The sequence below is a fragment of the Bos indicus x Bos taurus genome, chromosome 22 (assembly GCF_003369695.1).
Source record: "Bos indicus x Bos taurus breed Angus x Brahman F1 hybrid chromosome 22, Bos_hybrid_MaternalHap_v2.0, whole genome shotgun sequence".
Classification (NCBI taxonomy): Eukaryota; Metazoa; Chordata; class Mammalia; order Artiodactyla; family Bovidae; genus Bos; species Bos indicus x Bos taurus.
Genome location: NC_040097.1, coordinates 46988635 through 47012961, shown reverse-complemented (window position 1 = coordinate 47012961; position 24327 = coordinate 46988635). Strand labels below are relative to the sequence as shown.

The 24327-nt window shown below is 38.2% G+C and overlaps 1 protein-coding gene across 5 annotated transcripts in view; it reads left to right on the top strand.

Moving 5' to 3' along the window:
- The window catches only part of CTNNB1 (catenin beta 1), a 51729-nt gene that overhangs the window by 18163 nt on the left and 9239 nt on the right, over nt 1-24327 (top strand). For 4 of the 5 annotated variants that reach the window (XM_027522712.1, XM_027522711.1, XM_027522709.1 and 1 more), the window contains exons 2-8: nt 18079-18139; nt 18590-18817; nt 19011-19264; nt 19396-19634; nt 19724-19925; nt 21052-21196; nt 24155-24258. In XM_027522712.1, coding sequence (XP_027378513.1) covers nt 18127-18139; nt 18590-18817; nt 19011-19264; nt 19396-19634; nt 19724-19925; nt 21052-21196; nt 24155-24258 — 1185 coding nt within the window. In that variant the 5' untranslated portion in view covers nt 18079-18126. Of the gene's footprint in view, nt 1-18078; nt 18140-18246; nt 18378-18589; nt 18818-19010; nt 19265-19395; nt 19635-19723; nt 19926-21051; nt 21197-24154; nt 24259-24327 lie in introns of all 5 variants that reach the window. The other variant, XM_027522713.1, reaches the window with a different exon arrangement.

The window sequence follows — 24327 nt, the reverse complement described above, 5'->3', positions numbered from 1 at the left end:
TTTCTGAAAGTACCAGGTGCGTAACTGTTGAAAAATTAAACTAAATGGCATAGAAAGTTGGAATTATTAAGACAGTAATATTCTTAACATTCTTCTGTATAAAGATGTTTATTAACTTATAGTGAGAAATAAATACACACTATTGGGGGAAAAGTAAATGAAAAAATAAATCATTCTGTCTATGTTGATAGCACTAGAAATTGTTTCTAGAGAGTTAAAAAATAATTCTAGGTAACACATAATTTATGTATTATCATCACATCCTCTTCAGACACTGTCACCATTGGCCAAACATGTGGGTCTAAGTGATATATTAATAATGACCATCATTAATTAATAACAGTGGCTAACATTGAAGAAAAATGCATGCATATGTTGAACTGTATTTCGGTTTTAGCATGTTCCTGCTCTTAATGGCCTGAAGTGGTTTTTCTAAAACAGATGGTCTTGATGTGGCTTTCATGTCATTTGGTCCAGTTTCATTTTTTAAAGTAATACTTATTTTTGAAGATACTTTTTAGAAACCCTTTCTGTTGCTGTTCTTCACATTTAGGTTTAATTCAGAAGTAAACTCACTTGCCCCCTGGTTTGTTCTCAGTGAAAGTAAGTAATAAATGGGGTTGGTCAGTTATTGCCTGCCACCTCACCTGGCTTTCAGGGCCTGCGAACTAAGAATGATTTTTACACTTTTTAATGCCTAAAGATAATATCTCAGGTGATAATATCTCATGACACATGAAATTTACAAAATTCAAATTTGCACTTTCCATGAATAAAGTTTTATTGGAACCCAGCCTTGTTTGTTGGGAGAAGGCATTGGCACCCCACTCCAGTACTGTTGCCTGGAAAATCCCATGGACAGAGGAGCCTGGTGGGCTGCAGTCCATGGGGTCGCTAAGAGTCAGACAGGACTGAGCGACTTCACTTTCACTTTCAACTTTCATGCAATGGAGAAGGAAATGGCAACCCACTCCAGTGTTCTTGCCTGGAGAATCCCATGGACGGAGAAGCCTGGTGGGCTGCAGTCCATGGGGTCACACAGAGTCGGACACGACTGAAGCGACTTAGCAGCAGCAGCAGCCTTGCTTGTTAGTGTGCATATTGTCTGTGGTTGCTTTCTTACTGCAGTAACAGTTTAATAGTTGCTACAGAGAGCTTCTGGCCTACAGAACCCTAAAGTATTCACTGTCTGGCCTTTAACAGAAAAAGTTTGCTGACTTCTGTTCTAGGTAAGATAGATTGTTCACAAGTGAATCCTTCATGTTCCTAAAAGCATTAAGTCTCTTAGATTATATATAATTGTTGTTGGCTTAGAGCCTCTATTTTACATTTTAGTTGTTATCCTGCCTACTTTTAGAACATTTTTCTTATTTTTAGCATATTCAGTCCATTAAGTAAGAGCTTGATCTGTGCTAAGCATTTTAGAAACAGTGAGAAACTCATGGAAGAGTCCCAGGCCCTCTCAAAGTTCACTTCCTGAGCTTGCTTTTTTTTTTTTTTAATTTCATTTATTTATTTTTAAAGATCAGTGTGCTGGTATGGTGGGGAAGGGAAACTCTTGTAACAAGTTGGAGAAGAGGAAGGTTACGGGATATAAAGCAATGCATCAAATTGCCTATGGAAACCATTGAGTACTTGCCATTTACTCTGCTGGTAGCCTGAATTTAGAGATTAACATCTGGAAATTTTCTTGAAGTAAAATCTTCCATTTTCTTAGTATAATATAGTCATATTTGATGATCCTGCATTTTTCTTGTCAGCATTTGTTCTAGGCACAAAGTATGGAGTATGCAGTGATGCTGTGGTTACTGTGCAAAGATTGTAGTTCTTTAGTCTTACTTATGATACTTTTATTTAAAAATTGTTAACCCTTGCTCTTAACTGCAGCAGTAATTGTTAAATACTTATTTTTACAACTTTTGGGGTGGGGATGGGATGCATGATTTGATTGAAAAGGGATGTGACTGAGCTAAACAAACTTGAATTTGAGGTGTTTTTTTTTTCTTAATAGTTTTATTTCTTTATTGGTCTTCCTTGCGTCTTAGTCGAAGTGTGCAGGCTCCAGAATTCGGGCTCAGTAGTTGAGAGTCATGGTCTCACTGGCTTAGTAGCTCCACGGCATGTGGGATCTTAGTGCCCCAACAGGGGATCGGACCCATGTCCCCTGCCTTGTGTGGTGGATTCTTAACCACTGGACTGCTAGGGAAGCCCCCTGGATTTGAGTTTTAACTGAGCAGTTTACTAGCTATACTCTTATTAACTGCTGCTAGTCATTTTTTTTCATCTGATGGTTGGGGGAATGTTACCTACTTTATGCGATTGCTGGGAAGAGTTCGTGAGATGACAACTTGTCTGAGAACTGAAGTTGCTAGTCATTTAATTATGCTACCTTATTAAATATTTCTAGGGCAGAGTTAGATGTTTACATGATACTATAAGGAAACACACTAAAGCTGTAAAAGATACTTTTAAAGGTAATGTAAATAATTTAATCAAGTATCTGACATTATTTTGTGATGAAGTTGATTTTTAGAGTATCTCCACTTTAGTAGAATAATTGAAAAAACTCAGATTAATTTACTAAAAATAGAAATTTATTGATACAATAAAAATGACATTTGGCTAAATAATTTTTAAAATTGCTGTGTTTGATTTCCTTTCTTTTAGAAAATGTTTATTTTTCCTAAGATAAAAAAATAATGTCTTTTAAAAAAATTAAATTTATATTTTTGTTGACGGACAATTGCTTTACAGAATTTTGTTGTTTTCTATCAACCTTAACATGAATCAGCCATAGGTACACATATATCCCCTTCGTTTTGAACCTCTCTCCCATCTCTCCCTCATCCCACCCCTCTAGGTTGATACAGAGCCCCTATTTGAGTTTCTTGAGCCATAAAGCAAATTCCTGTCAGCTGTCTATCTTACATATGATAATATAAGTTTCCATACATCTCACTCTCTCCTCCCCTCTTCCCATGTCCAGAAGTCTATTCTCTATGTCTGTTTCTCCATTGCTGCCCTGTAAATAAATTCTTCAGCACCATTTTTCTAGATTCTATATATGTGTGCTAGACTACAATATTTATCTTTCTCTTTATGACTCACTTCACTATAATAGGTTCTAGGTTTATCCACCTCAATAATGTCTTCTTTAAAAAGCAGTTTGTGTCTTGAGGTGCTAATGATCGGCTGAGTAGTTTCCACATTTCTTTTTCAGAAAGCCCATTTTATAGATCCCTTAGTTTTTATGTTTAGAAACATATACTTAGTGTTTGGCTAACATAGTGTGCTAAATGATAGCTGTTTTCTTGGACAAAGTATCATTTCTAATACCAATATATTATTTCTAAACATTTTCTTTTGCGAGTGTGTGTGAGAAGTCTATCTAAAAGTATGTAAATAGCTTGTGTATTAGATACATGTTGTATTTTTTCTACGTTTTTTTAATGGCTTCGTAGTAATCCTCTATCCCTCTCACCTGGACGATTTACGGTAGTCTCCTAACTCTTCTTCCAGCTTTTCTTTTGCCCCTCATGATCTTTTCTTTTCCATATAGACGCTGCTGCTGCTACTGCTAAGTCACGTCAGTCGTGTCCAACTCTGTGTGACCCCATAGATGGCAACCCACCAGGCTCCGCCGTCCCTGGAATTCTCCAGGCAAGAACACTGGAGTGGGTTGCCATTTCCTTTTCCAGTGCGTGAAAGTGAAGTCGTGTCCGACTCTTAGCAGCCCCATGGACTGCAGCCCACCAGGCTCCTCCGTCCATGGGATTTTCCGGGCAAGAGTACTGGAGTGGGTCGCCAGTGCCTTCTCCAATATAGACACTAGAGTGAACTTAAAAAAAAATCTGGAATCATAGGTGTTAGTTACTCTATTGGCTTCCCAGTATACCTTTTATCGACCTGGCCCCTACCTCTTGTCAGGATTCCACAGGGGACCTTTCAGTGCTGTTTCTTTACAGGTCTTTCCTTTTTTTGCACTGGCTTTCTGCATAGGAGTGTTCTGCCCCATCTTCACCTGGCTAGCTCCTCCTGTATTCCTGTCACTTCCTCTCTCAGCACTCTTTCTTAACTAGTCACCAGCCACTCGCTAGTTACTCTAGTCTTACCTTGTTTATTGTCTTCACAGCAGTTCTCAGTCTTTAAATTGTTTTGTTTTTGTTGCTTAACTCTCTAATAGAATGCAGGCTTTCCTAGACTATAACCTTGACTCTGACTCTTATTCACTGTTATGCAATGCTAGTAACATAAAAGGTACTTAAATATTTGTTCAGTAGATGAATATACATTCTATCCAATGGATACATTATTCACTCCCTTGTTAGTGAGCATTTGGTTAATTTCCAGCTTTATGAATGCTTCACTGTGCAGACCTTTTGGCATGCTTCTGTGAATATTCTGCAGAATACATTTCTATTATAAAGTGGTATTTTTATGTGAAAGAGTGTTTACACTTATATTTAATGAATAGTGCCAACTTACTGTCCAAAAACCTTCTGCCAGTTTAAATATATCCATATCATCAGTATTATTAATCTTTTTGCTCTTAACAATCTGATAAGCAGAAAAAAAATGAATTTAAGCTCTTTTGTGTATATTTTTTGCTGTTTATTTTTCCTTCAGTGGTGGTTCCTGCCCTTCCTCTGCTATATTTATTGATTTCTCCTCAGTTCTTTGTGTGCTATGGGTATTAGCCTATAATCATGTTTCACTTATGGTGTTCAATATATCATTTTTAAAAGTACTTCATGCATGGTTGTTTATTTTTGGGGGGGGGGGGCTTGGAATTTTTAAAGTTTTTCACACAAACAGACACATACAATCCTGTCTTTACTTTTTGATTTCAGAGTTCAGAGTCATGCTTCTTACCATATTGGGCTTCTTACCATAGTTTTATTTCCATGTATACCACCCTTCATGTATACCATATTTTGTCTCAATGATTTTTTTTTTTGAATGTAAATATTTGTCTTGTGTAGATTTAATATAGCCAAGTAAGGATTTAAAAGTAGTATTTTTTTTACAAGGAAAAAATGTCCTTTTCTCCTAGTATTATTAATCAAATAGTCCAGCTGTCTCCCACAGTTGAAATATTGCCTTTTACATTTATTAAATTACCACATTATGTCTGGATGTTTTCTGATTACTGTAGTCTCTTAACCATTCCTGCTGCCAATAATATACATTGTTTAATTGCTGTGGCTGTTGATTTATATTGAGTTTTAGTATCTGATAGAATTGGTTCTTTTTTATCATTATTTCAGTCTTTTTTTTTTTAATTACCTTCATACTTCCATTTCAAATGAATTTAGGAATCATTTTCACTCCTAAAGAAATCATTGTTTTGTTGGAAATACGCTGACTTTATGAACTACGAGAAAACTGGCCTGTTTATACAGTACAAAAAATTCTAGTTAGGAATAAGGCAGCTTTCCATTTGATTTTTATGTACTTTTTTATGTTTTTTATTGTTGCACTTATGAGTGAATTCTTTCTGTGATATGTTTTTCTGACTATCCTAAATGTATATAGAAATATAGTTTGCATATAATTTAGTAACTTTCACTAAAAATTTAATTGAATAATGTTTTCTGTGCAGCTTTATCAGACTCTGAAATTCACTTAAAATGGGTATAAAAGTGTCTCTAGAATGTTAGCAAAGAGTGTCCTTAGTATAAAAGTATTAGGCAGTCATTTTGTGAACTTTGAGAAACAGAATTTTCAGTTTCAGGATGTAATGCAAACATTTTCCCACAGATTTCCCACATACGTACAGTCTCTAGCCTTTTAAAATGATTTATAGCCTTGTTTAGCTTTTGTGACAGCTACCGTTGCAGGTAGATGGACATGGTTATCTTATCCTTATATTTGAGACTTGAGTTTGTAAAGCTCAGCTGATTTAACAAGAGTTTCTGTAAAATACTTGTATCTTTTTTGGGTGTTTTTCAGTCACTAAGTCGTGTCTGACTCTTTGCAACCCCATGAACTGCAAGGCCAGGCTTCCCTGACCTTCACTATCTTCCTGAGTTTGCTCAAACTCATGTCTATTGAGTCAGAGATGCCATCCAACCATCTCATCCTCTGTTGCCCTCTTCTTCTCTTGGCCCTCAGTCTTTCCCAGCATCAGGGTCTTTCTCAGGTAAGTTGGCTTTCCACATCAGATGGCCAAAATATTAGAGGTTCAGCTTCAGCACCAGTCCTTCCAATGAGTATTCAGGGTTGATTTACTTTAGGATTGATTGATCTCCTTGCAGTCCAAGGGACTCTTCAAGAGTCTTTTCCAGCACCACAGTTCAAAAGCATTAGTTCTTTGGCACTCAGCCTTCTTTATGGTCCAGCTCTCACGTCCATACACGACTACTGGAAATAGCTTTGACTATGGATCTTTGTTGGCAAAGTGATGTCTCTGCTTTTTAATGCACTATGTTTGTCATAGCTTTTCCTCCAAGGAGTGAGTGTCTTTTAATTTCATGGCTGCAGTTACCACCCACAGTGATATCGGAGCCCAAGAAAATGAGGTCTGACACTGTTTCCCCTTTTTCCCCATCTATTTGCCATAAAGTGATAGGTCCAGATGCTGTTACCTTAGTTTTTTGAATCTTGAGTTTCAAGCAGGCTTTTTCACTCTCCTCTTTCACCCTCATCAAGAGGCTCTTTAGTTCCTCTTCACTTCCTGCCTTCAAAGTGGTGATTATCATCTGGATATCTAAGGTTGTTGACATTTCTCCCAGCAATCTTGATTCCAGCTTGTGAGTCACCCAACCCAGCATTTCGTATGATGTATTCTGCATATAAGTTAAATAAACAGACTGACAATATACAGCCTTGACATACTCCTTTCCCAGTTTTTGTTCCATGTCCAGTTCTAAATGTTGCTTCTTGACCTGCATACAGCTTTCTCAGGAGGCAGGTGAGGTGGTCTGGTATTCCCATCTCTTGAAGAATATTCCAGTTTGTTTTGATCTACACTGTCAAAGGCTTTAGCGTAGTCAATGAAGCAGATTTTATTTTTTGGTATTCCCTTGCTTTTTCTCTGATCCATTGGATGTTGGCAATTTGATCTCTGGTTCTCTGCCTTTTCTAAATCCAGCTTGAACATCTGGAAGTTCTTAGTTCATATACTGCTGAAGCCTAGCCTGAAAGATTTTGAGCATAATCTTGCTAGCATGTGAAATGAGTGCAATTATCCAGTAGTTTGAACATTCTTTGACATAGTTTTCATTCCAATTTCCAAAGGAAAGCAGACCTTTCCCAGTCCTGTGACTACTGCTGAGTTTTCCAAATTTGCTGGCATATTGAGTGCAACACTTTAACAGCATCATCTTTTAGGATTTGAAATAGCTTACTGGAATTCCATCACCTCCACTAGCTTTCTTCATAGCAATGCTTCATAAGGCCCACTTGATTTCATGCTGCAAGATGTCTGGCTCTAGGTGAGTGACTGCACCATCGTGGTTATCTGGGTCATTAAGAGCTTTTTACAGGTCTTCTGTGTATTCTTGCCACCTCTTCTTAATCTCTTCTACTTCTGTTAGGTCCTCACCGTTTTTGTCCTTTATTGTGCCTATCTTTGGTAATTCCATTTTAATGAATTTTAAAAGGTTAACATACAAAGTTATTCTTTTTTTAAAAAAAAAAATGTTTTGATTTATATTGGAGTACAGCTGATTAACAATGTTGTGGTATCTCAGGTGAACAGCAAAAGGACTCAGCCATTCATAAAAGTATCCATTCTCCCCTAAAGTCCCCTCCCATCCGGGCTGCTACATAACATTGAGCAGAGTTCCCTGTGCCAAGCACTAGGTCCTCCTTAGTTATCCATTTTAAATACAGCAGTATGTACATATCCATCCCAGACTCCCTATCCCTTCCCCCGGGAATCCTTCCCTCTGGTAACCATAAGTTCATTCTCTATGTCTGTGAGATTCTGTTTATAAACAGAGGTAGTCTTATTTTAAAATCATATTTGGAGTTTAAATCATATCATCTGAAATGCTGATGTATAGCTTGTTCTTGTTTTATTTAGTTATTTTTGCTATGTAAAGTGTGGAGAGTAATATAGTAAATACCATGAACTCACTACCCAGATTAACAGATGTAATTTTGCTGTGTTTGATTAAACACACACACACTGCTAATGAGTTGAAGCCATTTTTAATATCCTTTCCTTTCCTATTCCTTTTACCCCTGGGTATTAAGAAACTGGTGTATATTCTTTTTTTTTTTTTTAATTTTATTTTATTTTTAAACTTTACAATATTGTATTAGTTTTGCCAAATATCAAAATGAATCCACCACAGGTATACCCGCGTTCCCCATCCTGAACCCTCCTCCCTCCCCTACCCTCCCTCTGGGTCGTCCCAGTGCACCAGCCCCAAGCATCCAGTACCGTGCATCGAACCTGGACTCGTGTATATTCTTTATACTTTTACTACATAAACAGTTATTTTAACTTGCACAAGATTATACTTGGAAATTATAAAATGTACTATTGTAGATAAAGCTATTCTGTATGCATTTTGAAATAGCTGTATTTTAAAATATCAATCTTGAATGCACACCAGTGTTTACAGCAGCACTGTGCACAACAGTCAAGACACGGAAGTGTCCACTGACAGAGACACACACACACACAGCGGGCTGCTGCTGCTGCTAAGTTGCTTCAGTCCTGTCCGACTCTGTGCGACCCCATAGCTGGCAGCCCACCAGGCTCCGCCGTCCCTGGGATTCTCCAGGCAAGAACACTGGAGTGGGTTGCCATTTCCTTCTCCAGTGCATGAAAGTGAAAAGTGAAAGTGAAGTCGCTCAGTCGTGTCCAACTCCTAGCAACCCCATGGACTACTTAACCATAAAAAAGAATGAAATAATGTCATTTGCTGAAACATGGATGGATTTAGAGATTATCATACTAAGTAAGTTAAAGAAAAATGATTTGATACAAATCAACTTATTTATAAAACAGAAGCAGACTCAAAGGCATAGAAAAGAAAACTGGTTACCAAAGGGGAAAGGGGAGAGGGAGGGAATAGTTAGAAATAATGGGATTAACATATATACACTGCTGTATATAAAATAGGTAAACAATAAGAATTTACTATATAGTACAACTATATTCAGTATCTTATAACCTATAATGGAAAAGAATCTGAAACTGTATGCCTGAAATGAACATATTTTAAATCAAGTATAATAATAAAGTTTTTAAATTCAAAAACAAATAAAATTGAGATAAAATTAATAAAAATGAAAATAAAAACAAAATTGAAAAAATCAGTCTCTTTGGTAGCTTATATTTTAGCATAAGCTGGAGAAAAAGTTTCTACTTTATGTAGTAGTTTGTTCTTAGAGTAGATAAAGTGAAAATTTGTCTTGAAAAACATTTTTTTCTCCCCTAGAGGATCAGGACTGTACTAGGATTGTGTTACTGACCAAAGATTCTGTGTGAAGTTAGTCATCATTGAGACTAACAACATATACATGTAAAGGATAAAAGCCAAAATTGAATTGTTTCAAGTAGTAAATTCATATTCTCAGACACACATAGTTGGTTTAACTTGCTATATCAGTGATTATCCCAGTGACTCCTTACACATAACATACACATGTAGTGCATAAAAATGCAAAAACTACATAAAAGTCTAGCAAGACAAATGGCTACATGTAGGGAGGGAAATGAAGCATTTAATTTTAATCTCAGAACTTAGAACTTGTAGGGAGGGGGGTGGGGTATACATGAGATAGGTGGATGTAGCTTAAAAGTTGTCTGAGAAAGCAGCCGGTGCTTGGTAGGCCCTTGGGGTAAGCTGGTCACTAGTACAGTGCCTTCTTTGGTGACTATCAGTTTATGCTGCATCAATATTTTCAAGCTATGTATCAAAACTTTAAAACTTAAAAGTTCTTATTTAACCCAGTAGTTGAAGCAATCCTTAGGTGGAAGGGAAATGAAAATAAGAGAATGAATTTATATGCAAAGACATTTTTTCAACTTTGCTTGAATAGCAAGGTAAATAGGAAACACAAACTAGATATTCAGGAATCTGGAGGTGTGGTTATAATATAGACTTATGATAAAGTACAGATAATATTTAGTAAAGAGTCTACAACAAAAGGAACTGACTTTTCTATTTTTGTTAAAAACACCTAATAGTAAATTTAATAGAAAACCAAATATAACAAAATGTCATTATTATAGGAACACCAAAGAAAAATACTGTTTGGCTTCCTTGGTGGCTCAGTGGTAAAGATCGCGCGTGCAGTGCAGGAGCCGCACAAGCCATGGGTTTGATCCTTGGGTCGGGAACATCCCCTGGAGAAGGAAATGGCAGCCCACTCCAGTATTCTTGCCTGGAGAATCCCATGGACAGAGGAACCTGGTGGGCTGCAGTCCATGGGGTCACAAAGGGTTGGACATGACTAAAGTGACTTTAGTCAAGTTAAGTAGTCAAGCTTACTCCTTGGAAGAAAAGTTACGACCAACCTAGGTAGCATATTGAAAAGCAGAGACATTACTTAACAAAGATCCATCTAGTCAAGGCTATGGTTTATCCAGTGGTCATGTATGGATGTGAGAGTTGGACTGTGAAGAAAGCTGAGCACCAAAGAATTGATGCTTTTGAACTGTGGTGTTGGAGAAGACTCTTGAGAGTCCCTTGGACTGCAAGGAGATCCAACCAGTCCGTTCTGAAGGAGATCAGCCCTGGGATTTCTTTGGAAGGACTGATGCTAAAGCTGAAACTCCAGTACTTTGGCCACCTCATGCGAAGAGTTGACTCATTGGAAAAGACTCTGATGTTGGGAGGGAATGGGGGCAAGAGGAGAAAGGGACGATAGAGGATGAGATGGCTGGATGGCATCACCGACTCGAGGGATGTGAGTCTGAGTGAACTCTGGGAGTTGGTGATGGACAGGGAGGCCTGGCGTGCTGCAATTCATGGGGTCGCAAAGAGTCGGACACGACTGAGTGACTGAACTGAACTGAAAGTGACTTTGCACACACATGTATTATTTTATGGATGAGATAGGGAAGACAGGAAAATAATCAGGAAAATCCTGATTTCCCCTTGCCACAGTTCAGATTTATAATAGCGATTTTTGTACCATGACATTAATGTAGGTGTTTCAGAGGAAGGAGCGAAAGTCTCATTAAATGTTAAGTTTTTTATTGCCCATTTTGAAAAGGCCCCTCCCAGTACACACACACACAGAGACACACACACACACACACACAGACACACACAGACACACACAGACACACACACACACACACAGACACACACACACACACACACCCCCTCCCTCCCTCCCTCCCTCCCAGGATGGATGGATGGACGAACACACACCACCACCACCCCCCACTTCTGGGAGTAAAAGCAGAAAGGAAACTAGAGTAAGTTGTGATTTAAACATTTTAGTGTTGAATAAAAAGTGCTTAAACAGGAAGATTTGAGGAGACTGTATAAATTTTTAAATGGCAAGGTATTGGTGACAGTTAATAAAAATGCATATGTATGTGCTTTTAGATTTACAAAATAGATTTTACTACAAACTATATTTTTTAAATCCCCGAAAATATATGAAAAGTTTATCAACTTTCTTACTAGATTATTGGAGAAGCGAATTGTTAGCATGAACTGCCAGTAATTTAGTATACTGATTTTATAATAGATGTTTTATTTTTACATAGCCAAGTTACTTTAAATAAGTAGTACTCAAACTTTTTGAAATCCAAGGTAATCAAGATAATTTTGTATTGATAGATGAAATCTGTATTGTGTTACAATTTCCTTGGTCTGGGTTTTGACCGAGGACCACTTTTAGTACAGAAGGTGAAGTGGAGCCTCCAACCATCATTTTGAAGTTAAGCTTTAAGGCTAATCTTTCGTATTTAGACTGTGATATATAAGAAAATATCCTTGTTTTTTATAGCTTCATAACGTACTGATGTATGTAATTTGCTTTAAAATCATCCTGTAGGAAGACACCAATATGGCCTGATACGAACAGTTGTTAAGTATAGGTATTTTGTGCAGTAGAAAGTTGGGTCTGCCTTAGTGCATATTTGAAAATCTTGATAATAAAAAAAAGAAAAACCTAGCATGCTTAGGTGCCCTTGTTAGAAAAACTGAAGAAAAAATTCAGTTGAAGTATTGAATCAATAAGTAATTCAGTACTTATCAGATTGCTAAGTATTCAATAGTAAAACTTTGAATAAGGTATGGTTCAGAATGAACTTTATCCTTAGATTGAAATTATATGTATTAGATATAAGATGAATTTTGAGATGTTCTTTATAAAATGTATCATTAGAAAAAGAACATATATTAAGCAAAAAGAGAAAAATAAAAAAAAGAATGCGTGTGTCCACTACGCCATTAGACTGGGTAAGTTGGTGATCCCCTGGCACCCTCTTTCTTTGTCAGAGCACTCTTGGTGGTGATAAAGCTGGCAGGAAATGAAGCATTCTAAATGTAGGCTATAGTTAGAGGTCACTTGCATCTAGGAACATTTAGTACTTCATTTTTTTCTTTTTGAAAAGCATCATACTCCCTTTATCTTGATCGGTACACAGTGGGCTTTTCCCCATTTTTCTTTCTCATATTTCTTTTTGAAGTGCATGTCAGTTGAAGCCTTGATCCCAAGTTGATTCTCTTGCTTCTTTCCTTATATTCTGTGTTTTTCCTTTATGCTCTATAGTTTTTCACAATTTCAGTTTTTTACTGAACTTAAATTTTTTTTTTTTTTTTTTTTTATTCTTCCAATTTTATTTTATTTTTAAACTTTACATAATTGTATTAGTTTTGCCAAATATCAAAATGAATCCACCACAGGTATACATGTGTTCCCCATCCCGAACCCTCCTCCCTCCTCCCTCCCCATACCATCCCTCTGGGCCGTCCCAGTGCACCAGCCCCAAGCATCCAGCATCGTGCATCGAACCTGGACTGGCAACTCGTTTCCTACATGATATTTTACATGTTTCATTGCCATTCTCCCAAATCTTCCCACCCTCTCCCTCTCCCACAGAGTCCATAAGACTGTTCTATACATCAGTGTCTCTTTTGCTGTCTCGTACACCGGGTTATTGTTACCATCTTTCTAAATTCCATATATATGCGTTAGTATACTGTATTTATGTTTTTCCTTCTGGCTTACTTCACTCTGTATAATAGGCTCCAGTTTCATCCACCTCATTAGAACTGATTCAAATGTATTCTTTTTAATGGCTGAGTAATACTCCATTGTGTATATGTACCACAGCTTTCTTATCCATTCATCTGCTGATGGACATCTAGGTTGCTTCCATGTCTTGGCTATTATAAACAGTGCTGCGATGAACATTGGGGTACACGTGTCTCTTTCCCTTCTGGTTTCCTCAGTGTGTATGCCCAGCAGTGGGGTTGCTGGATCATAAGGCAGTTCTATTTCCAGTTTTTTAAGGAATCTCCACACTGTTCTCCATAGTGGCTGTACTAGTTTGCATTCCCACCAACAGTGTAAGAGGGTTCCCTTTTCTCCACACCCTCTCCAGCATTTATTGCTTGTAGACTTTTGGATCGCAGCCATTCTGACTGGTGTGAAATGGTACCTCATAGTGGTTTTGATTTGCATTTCTCTGATAATGAGTGATGTTGAGCATCTTTTCATGTGTTTGTTAGCCATCTGTATGTCTTTTTTGGAGAAATGTCTATTTAGTTCTTTGGCCCATTTTTTGATTGGGTCGTTTATTTTTCTGGAGTTGAGCTGTAGGAGTTGCTTGTATATTTTTGAGATTAGTTGTTTGTCGGTTGCTTCATTTGCTATTATTTTCTCCCATTCTGAAGGCTGTCTTTTCACCTTGCTAATAGTTTCCTTTGATGTGCAGAAGCTTTTAAGGTTAATTAGGTCCCATTTGTTTATTTTTGCTTTTATTTCCAATATTCTGGGAGATGGATCATAGAGGATCCTGCTGTGATGTATGTCGGAGAGTGTTTTGCCTATGTTCTCCTCTAGGAGTTTTATGGTTTCTGGTCTTACGTTTAGATCTTTAATCCATTTTGAGTTTATTTTTGTGTATGGTGTTAGAAAGTGACCCATCACAAGCATGGAAATTGAAACTGTAATCAAAAATCTTCCAGCAAACAAAAGCCCCGGTCCAGACGGCTTCACAGCTGAATTCTACCAAAAATTTAGAGAAGAGCTAACACCTATCCTGCTCAAACTCTTCCAGAAAATTGCAGAGGAAGGTAAACTTCCAAACTCATTCTATGAGGCCACCATCACCCTAATACCAAAACCTGACAAAGATCCCACAAAAAAGAAAACTACAGGCCAATATCACTGATGAACATAGATGCAAAAATCCTTAACAAAATTCTAGCAATCAGAATCCAACAACACATTAAAAAGATCATACATCACGATCAAGTGGGCTTTATCCCAGGGATGCAAGGATTCTTCAATATCCGCAAATCAATCAATGTAATACACCACATTAACAAATTGAAAAATAAAAACCATATGATTATCTCAATAGATGCAGAGAAAGCCTTTGACAAAATTCAACACCCATTTATGATAAAAACTCTCCAGAAAGCAGGAATAGAAGGAACATACCTCAACATAATAAAAGCTATATATGACAAACCCACTGCAAACATTATCCTCAATGGTGAAAAATTGAAAGCATTTCCTCTAAAGTCAGGAACAAGACAAGGGTGCCCACTTTCACCATTACTATTCAACATAGTTTTGGAAGTTTTGGCCACAGCAATCAGAGCAGAAAAAGAAATAAAAGGAATCCAAATTGGAAAAGAAGAAGTAAAACTCTCACTATTTGCAGATGACATGATCCTCTACATAGAAAACCCTAAAGAGTCCACCAGAAAATTACTAGAAATAATCAATGACTACAGTAAAGTTGCAGGATATAAAATCAACACACAGAAATCCCTTGCATTCCTATACACTAATAATGAGAAAACAGAAAGAGAAATTAAGGAAACAATTCCATTCACCATTGCAACGGAAAGAATAAAATACTTAGGCATATATCTACCTAAAGAAACTAAAGACCTATATATAGAAAACTATAAAACACTGGTGAAAGAAATCAAAGAGGACACTAATAGATGGAGAAATATACCATGTTCATGGATTGGAAGAATCAATATAGTGAAAATGAGTATACTACCCAAAGCAATTTATAGATTCAACGCAATCCCTATCAAGCTACCAACAGTATTCTTCACAGAGCTAGAACAAATAATTTCACAATTTGTATGGAAATACAAAAAACCTCGAATAGCCAAAGCGACCTTGAGAAAGAAGAATGGAACTGGAGGAATCAACCTACCTGACTTCAGGCTCTACTACAAAGCCACAGTTATCAAGACAGTATGGTACTGGCACAAAGACAGAAATATTGATCAATGGAATAAAATAGAAAGCCCAGAGATAAATCCACGCACATATGGACACCTTATCTTCGACAAAGGAGGCAAGAATATACAATGGATTAAAGACAATCTCTTTAACAAGTGGTGCTGGGAAATCTGGTCAACCACTTGTAAAAGAATGAAACTGGACCACTTTCTAACACCATACACAAAAATAAACTCAAAATTTTTTTTTTAATTTTATATTTGAATATAGCCAATTAACAATGTCGTGATAGTTTCATGTGGACAGCAAAGGGACTCAGCCATTGCATGTACATGTATCCGCTCTCCCTGAACTTTTCATTCTTATTTATTCTCTGCCATCTTTATGAGGGTAATAAAGTGAAACATTGTTTCCCTCCCCACTTTACGCCAGTTTTAAAGTTCTGAAGTTCTGTTTCTCTGGAGTCTTTTTTTCAGGAAGTCTTTGCTAAGCCTTAGTTGATTAGGCACTCTAGGCCCTTAATGATTGGCAGGGTGTAGTGGAGGCAAGCCAACCCTTGGCTGAAAGCTCTGCCTAGAGGAAGAATAAGGAAAGCTTTTTGTTGAGGCAAGATTCTGCCCTAGTTTTCTGGTCAGTATATTCAGTTGTTTAGTAAAGATTCTCAGGTTTTAGGTAAGTCTAGATTTGTCTGAAGAATAGTGTGAGGGTGAATTAGTATATACTGCTGCTTATGTATATACTTGTTTTCATTCCTACTTCTACTTTTTACTTCTCTACTTTCTGATTGACACTTGGCCTCCCACACTTCAGAGGGCTGCCATAAAGAGTAAAAATAATGTTTATGTGTGTTGCATACTGTGTAAGTTTGAAAGTGCTAGAATAAAATTGTACTAAGAAGTCTCCAACATACAAACTCATATATTGTAAGTTTGGAACAAAGACATGAAAATGTCTTTTCCATAATGACATTGGAAATCATGGTCAGGTTACTAGGTCAGCCCACATACATTTTACCCAGTAACACGGCTAATATGTTTTGCTTTTGTATCAAGAAAAAAAACACTATAAAATGTTTTTTCTTAATGCCAGATATATCAAAGCACTTCTTAAACTGTGGCAACTGTAGATTTGAGTAGTTGGTTTCTGAGCCCTGTGGCATTGGCCAGAGGAGGAGCTCAGTGTGGAACATATAAGTCCCCTTCCCTAGTAATATATTGGGAGCTAGAATGGGGAACCCATTTTTTCCAAGGGGTGGGAAAGAAATGGTTAAATAACCAGTCTCAGATAGGCAAAAGATAAGGAGCTAAAATACAGCCAGAAGTGGACAAAGAACCTAGGTTTCTTCCATCATTGTATTTCTTACCATGTGGTTTACAGATTGCTTTCTGCATACTAGAATGTTCATTAAAAATGCAAGTTTCTACACCCCAGTCCCATCCTATTGAATGGAAACATGGAACACATAATCCTGCTTAGTACTTGATTTTAAAATATAGGTTTCTTATTGACAGGAATAACTTTGTTAATTTCTGACCTTCATTTTGCCTTCTAAGTAAACTGTCGATTGTTTCTACTGTGGATGATAAAAATAATTGTATCCACAGCTCTTGTCACCTTTAGGTGTCAAGTGATCTTTGTGGTTATAAAAATCCAGTTTTGGAAGAGCAATTCCAGGATAATCAACACATACTTCCTTTACCTAAGACAGAAAATAGGACTTTAAAGTAAGTTTCCAACTGCATTAAACACATTTAAACTTTTTGTACATTGATAAAAAACACAGTTCACATTTAAATATCTAGTCCACATTGGTAATTTACATCTAATATTTAATTTGTAGTACAAAGTGAACTTGTTAAGGGACAGACTTTGTAATGAAGGAAATTTTGTTAGGAATATCTGGAGACCATGAGCTCTTAAACTGGTCTCATTTGCAAATAGCTGCGTAATTCAGCATTTTCCTGAATATTACACAAAAAAGCCAAAATGCAAACATAAAATTAGATGCTAAGATTTTTAATATATATGTGAATGATTTTTATATTGATGAAAGTATTCCAGACAGTAATACTTGTGTTTATAATAAATTGTTGCTATAAATTTGAACTTAGAAAAGTTTAGAAAATGGTGCTTCTAATTTTGTGTTACAGACTAATTTGAAAAGTAATGTTACTTCTTAGTAAACCATCTGAAATCTGTTCTGATCCAGTCACCGCAGTCTGCTTTATGATGCTATTTTAGATGACATTGTATTATATCAGGAGACAGTAACAGTTGACTTGTTCAGTGAAATTTGGTGTTTTAAAAATCCCATTGGACCTCTGTTGTCCAAAGATGACCTATGATTTTTTTTTTTTGTGAAAGAAGTTAAAAAGGGAGAGGAGAGGACTTTTGAAACCCAAGGAAGGGTTGATTTTGAATAGCCTTTCCCCCCTGGCTTTCATTACTAGAGTGCTTATACTTTCTTTGTATTTATACTGAAAAAGAGGTGCTTATTACAGTTTAAGTGAAAACTTAAAAGTTTGGCAGTGATAGAGCTGTGGTTGAAGTATGTAGAGGAGATCATAATGTCTGTGTTTCACTATATCACATGGTAAAAGAGGATTTGGGGCTTTTTGTGGATGTAGTCCGTGATGTTTGACAGACTATCCTAGTGACTTATAAGTATTAAAGTAAACAATTTTAAATACTAATGACTTTGATTAACTCTTTTAGGGTCTCTGAAGTACACCATACTACCTTTTTGAAAATCTTGCGTGGACAATGGCTACCCAAGGTTTGTATTGTAGTCTTCAGTTACTGAAACTGGGGCTCTGCTTCGTTGCCATTAACCCAGTCTGGCTCAGATTCCCCTGCTTTCCTCTCTCCCTGCTTACTTGTCAGGCTACCTTTTGCTCCATTTTCTGCCCACTTCTCCTAATGGCTTGGTGAAATAGCAAACAAGCCACCAGCAGGAATCTAGTCTGGATGACTGCTTCTGGAGCCTGGATGCAGTACCATTCTTCACTGATTCAGTGAGTAACTGTTAGGTGGTCTCCTAAGAGTATAGATTTTTCATCCCTGAGCTGATCTGATGGCCATCATTCTGTTATCCTTCGCTGTCTTTCAGACTTTATTTCTGAAAAGATTTCAGTGGGTCATATCACAGATTTTTATTTTCAAATTGAGATAATATTTTCCTGGTAGTAATATTGATGCTGTTTGATTTTTTTTTTTTTTTTAATAGCTGATTTGATGGAGCTGGACATGGCCATGGAGCCAGACAGAAAAGCAGCCGTCAGTCACTGGCAGCAGCAGTCTTACCTGGACTCTGGAATCCATTCTGGTGCCACCACCACAGCTCCTTCTCTGAGCGGTAAAGGCAATCCTGAGGAAGAGGATGTGGATACCACCCAAGTCCTGTATGAGTGGGAACAGGGGTTTTCTCAGTCCTTCACTCAAGAACAAGTAGCTGGTAAGAATATTATTACCTTACTCAAAGTTAGAGTGCAGTTTTGAGAACTGCATAGTTACTCTTATAAAAGTTAGCATGCAACAGCTTAAATAAAACAGCGTGGTAAAGAAAAGGGAGTGATTGCAGCATCAGCTTGACTGTTGGGGTTAATGCTGAGCTATGGAGATCTGACTGTTGAATTCACCTTTTCCAGATATTGATGGACAGTATGCAATGACTCGAGCTCAGAGGGTGAGAGCTGCTATGTTCCCTGAGACGCTAGATGAGGGCATGCAGATCCCATCTACACAGTTTGATGCCGCTCATCCCACTAACGTCCAGCGTCTGGCTGAACCATCACAGATGCTGAAACATGCAGTTGTAAACTTAATTAACTATCAAGATGATGCAGAACTTGCCACACGTGCAATCCCTGAATTGACAAAACTGCTGAATGATGAGGACCAGGTAAGTAGAGACATGGCCAACTTTTTAATCTGCTTTGAAGGAAACTCCCAAGGAAATAGTCTTAAAATGTGTACCTTACTTCAGTATTTGAAAACTGAAAACTAATGTTTCTTAATTCTTGTATATTATAGGTGGTGGTTAATAAGGCTGCAGTTATGGTCCATCAGCTTTCTAAAAAGGAAGCTTCGAGACACGCCATCATGCGTTCTCCTCAGATGGTGTCTGCTATCGTACGCACCATGCAGAACACAAATGACGTGGAGACAGCTCGCTGCACTGCTGGGACCTTGCACAATCTTTCCCACCATCGTGAGGGCTTGCTGGCCATCTTTAAATCTGGGGGCATTCCTGCCCTGGTGAAGATGCTCGGGTAAGAAAACATGGTCAGAATGCTCCAAGCTCAGGAGGAGGAGAGTGCAATCACACCATTTCTGATGAGACTTTTTTCCTTCTTCCCAGTTCACCAGTGGATTCTGTATTGTTTTATGCCATTACAACTCTCCACAACCTTTTATTGCATCAGGAAGGAGCTAAAATGGCCGTGCGTTTAGCTGGCGGGCTGCAGAAAATGGTTGCCTTGCTCAACAAAACGAATGTTAAATTCTTGGCTATTACAACAGATTGTCTTCAGATTCTAGCTTACGGCAATCAAGAAAGCAAGGTAAAAGAATTATTCTGAATGTGGTTGTCACGGAGCCTTGGAGACCCCCAGTGTCATGTCCTTCTACAGATTTTTGCCGATTTATTGTATGCCTTATACTCTGTATGTATCTCAGAGAAGTTGGACATCTCTGTTTTACTGTTTGAGTTGGTGTGTACACTGTACTAGGTGATAGGGACATAGCATGCAGGCTGTTCTTAAAGCTTTCATTGTCGGGTGGAAGAGAGACATTGAAATAATAAGCTGCTTTATTTAGTTCAAGTTTTAGGAGGAAGTAGAAGGGCTATATGAGAGCATGTAAATGAACCAGACCCTTTTTTGAGGGTTTATGCAGATTTCTTGGAGAAAGTGATGGATGAGTTCAGCTCATGGATGAAAAGGGATTGACTAAGGTGAATGAAGGTTAGGGAGAGGAAATGGCATCTGTGACAGTTCTCCTGAGGGAGGGAGGACCAGATGAGGTTTGGAAATTCAGGAAATACAGAGAGTAAGGAAGAGAAGGGGTGTGAGATAAGACTGTTGAGATAGGGCAGATCCTGCAGGGCTTAGTGGAACATGTTAAAAGAATAATGGGAAACAGTTCTTAGCAGAAGCACACAGTGAAAAGATTTGTCTTTGGAAATCGGGGTAGAGTCAGGAGGTGGGGTATGCAGGGAAGGAAAGGTGGGGATAAATATTTAATGCTGTCTCTTTTTGAGGTGGATATGATGAGGAAAGGCAAAGAGACAAAGCATATATTAGGAATGTTTATTAATAAGTGCCCATTCTGGTTCAGATTTCCATGCAACAAATCAGCCGTGACATAACTTTCATATCTGGGCATTACTGTTCACAACAACATGGATTTTGTTTTTTTTTCCTTTTACTATGATCAGTGTGGGAAGAATAATACTGGGCCAGTTTATATATTTTTGGGAGAACTGAGGTACACGAATGTGAGTGAAATTTTGTAGCAGCAGGGCTTAAATATGACCCCAGTCTGGGGGTCTAGTTAATGACGACCAGGTGTACATTTATGTCACTACGCTGCTGAGATTCTTGTATAATAAAATCAGTTGGTAATAAAGGCTTTTCTCGGGCATTTGATCAAGATTCCATGATTAACAATATATACACATCTTTCTAGCTCATCATCCTGGCTAGTGGTGGACCTCAAGCTCTAGTGAATATAATGAGGACCTACACTTATGAGAAGCTACTGTGGACCACAAGCAGAGTGCTGAAGGTGCTGTCTGTCTGCTCCAGTAACAAGCCGGCTATTGTAGAAGCTGGTAAGTGTACTTGGCTATTCTGAGTTCTCATGCGTGCAGCATAGGTAGTTCTCATTAGATTGCCTTTCTTAGGAAAAGGGTGATCAAACTGACCTTCACAGGCTGAAAGTAATGGTTGTATTCAGCTTGAAGCCAAAGTTGCATTCAGACAAAGGACGTGTTCTGCTTGACACCTTCTTTGGTGCTGTTCAAGCCTAGTTCAGGCAGAGATCATATTACCAAAAACAATGGCTGATAATAGGCTTGATAACAGCTATTCCAGAAATACCTGAAATGTATTTGTTTAAAAAAAAATACAGATTTTTAGGCTTACTTAATCAGAATTCCTGGAGTATTGAAGTGACAAGAGAGTCAATAATAGCTGGAAATGCATGGGACTGGAGGCCTAGGAATCTCGATTATAAGAAGTTTCCCATTGGGGAGGGAGGTGGGAGGGGTTTCAGGATGGGGAACACATGTGCACCCATGGCTGATTCATGTCAGTATATGGTGAAAACCACTATAATATTGTAAAGTTAATTAGCCTCAAATTAAATTAAAAAAAATTTCCCAGGTTATTCTGATGCTCATTTATTCTGAAAATATTCAGCCCCTGTGTTTCAAGCTGGTATGCAGTGGGCAACAAAATAGGTATGGTCCCCGTATTTATTCTTGTATAATAAAATCAGGCTGGTGAAGGAGACAGAAATATGCAAAAAGATGGGGTGATTACAAACTGGAATGTGTTACGAGAGAAATGAACAGCAAATAGTGATACAGAGTTAATGGGGCAGGAATGTCCTTCTGTAAGAGGCGGACGTTAAATGAAATCACAGAATGAGAAGGCTTCATGTGTATGAGAAGTAAGGAGTAAGTGCAATCCAGATGGTCCTAAAGGTAGGAAAGAAATCGCTGCGTTCTAGGTGCTGAAGAGGAAGTCTGTGTAACTAGAACCTAGTGAGTAGTGGGATGAATAGCTCAGGATGACGGTGATGGGCCAGAGCCAGGCAGGCCTGTGTTGTGCCAGACTTTCTAGGTCCCTGGATGATGTTTATTCGTGCTTTATTGCAGCTTTGGAAACACAGGTGTTGAATGCTTAGGTCCATTTGAGATGAAGTGCAAATCCTAAAGGGTTCCTGAAGGTTATGCTAAAGAATTCAGTCTTTATCTTATAATGAGAAGCTGTTGTTGGCTACAGCATCACAGTGAGGTGTTTGGAATATTAATATTAGCATCATGTGACAGTTTGACCAAAGGCAAGCAGACCAGGCTTCTGGGATGTGTTACACACTTTTAGGAATGAAATCATTTGATATTAAAAATATGTAGCAAAGGATGAATGTTATTTAGGGAGTTGATATCTGTGAAGTGACTAAAAGGTCAGTAGGTAGCTGGAAATGTTTGCTTCTGGAATGCTAGGGAAGACTGGGTGGGGACAGAGATTAGGGAGTTCCTTTCTTAGTGGATGCGGGTAAGGGCTGTAGGGAAGTCAGGGGGCTGCCTCAAAGCCATCTTCACCCTGGGCTTGCTCAATCAGAATATGTGTGTGTTTAAGTCTCTGCAGGCAGTTCTGAGAGGCATCTGGAATTAAGATCCACTCTCTTAGAGTTGATGGTTCTAGTAGAGGGAGAGAAGGGAGACAGGAACCAAGTCGTTTTGAAACTACTGAGCATCAGCCTTGTGCACTCTGTTAGCAGCTGGAGCTACTATGAGGAAGGCACCAGATAGGGAGGGTCTGGTCTGAGTGGTGGGCTCCATTATAGCTGTGGAAAATGCTGTGAAGGAAAAGTACAAAGTGTGTGAGAATAGCAGCAAGTTGACCCAGTCTAATTGAGGAAATAAAACAGACCTGAAAAGATAAACAAGGAGACAAGGGAACTACATCCCACTGCATTTGGGTAAAGAACCTGCCCGCCAGTGCAGGAGACATGAGACACAGGTTCGATTCCTGAGTGGGGAAGATCCCCTGAAGAAGGAAATGGCAGCCTACTCCAGTATTCTTGCCTGGGGAATTCCATGGATGGAGGAGCCTGGTGGGCTACAGTTCATAGAGTTGCAAAGAGTTGGACACAACTCAAGTGACTTAGCATGCATAGCATTGCATGGCTGACCTAACCTAATTGAGGAAATAAAACAGATCTGAAAAGATAAACAAGGAGACAAGGGAAAGCATATCCCACTGCATTTAGAAGTGATTTCAATGGGAGAGAGATGGTGAAGTTAAGCTAGCCAGTGTGTGGGGAATCGAGCTTCCATTTAGACTCCTCTACAGTGTAAACGTCCTTCATTAGGGTCCTAAACAATAGGAGGTTGTGAATCTTTGAAGAGCATCTTTTGCCTTTAATACAGTCCCCAGAGTAAGCATTCTGGTGCTGCCTTTTTAGACTGTTTCCACCCTGTGAGTTTACATTAGCTCCTTCAGGGATTTGCTCGGATGGCACCTTCACAGTCAGGTGTCCTGGTTACCCTACTTTAAATTGTAGCCCCCTCTTTTGTCTTTGTTGTTTGTACACTAACACCATTTGACATATAGTTTTAGCTTTCTAATAGTATATTTGTTTATTTTGTGCTTGCAACTAGACCACAAGCTCTATGAAAGTATGATTTTTAGACTGTTTGCCTCACTGATACAGCTCCAGTGCAAAACAGGGCCTGGTATTAAATAATCTTGAAATGACTGGATGAAAGGAAATAAGTAATAGGACTATTACTTACAGGGAGACTGTGGAGATAATGATGGCTTTTCCACACAGGGAAGAAACAATAGATGCATAACACAAGTTGTCACTAGCTGAGGTGAACTAGAAAAGAGGGAAACTGAGCAGCATTCTAGAAAATGAAAGAAAATAAAGGACTTAGATGGAGGGGATACGCTTTGGCAACAAAGAAGGATACCCTCTGAGACTAAAGAAGACACTTAGTACTGATAGAAATTGTGAGCTAATGGCCATCACCTTAGATGCTTTTTAATCTTTTTAGGTGGAATGCAAGCTTTAGGACTTCACCTGACAGATCCAAGTCAGCGCCTTGTTCAGAACTGCCTTTGGACTCTAAGGAATCTTTCAGATGCTGCAACTAAACAGGTACATTCAGAGTAAATTGGTGCCTTACTGGTAAGTGTCAAGCTGAATATGTACTGAGTGTCTGTTTTC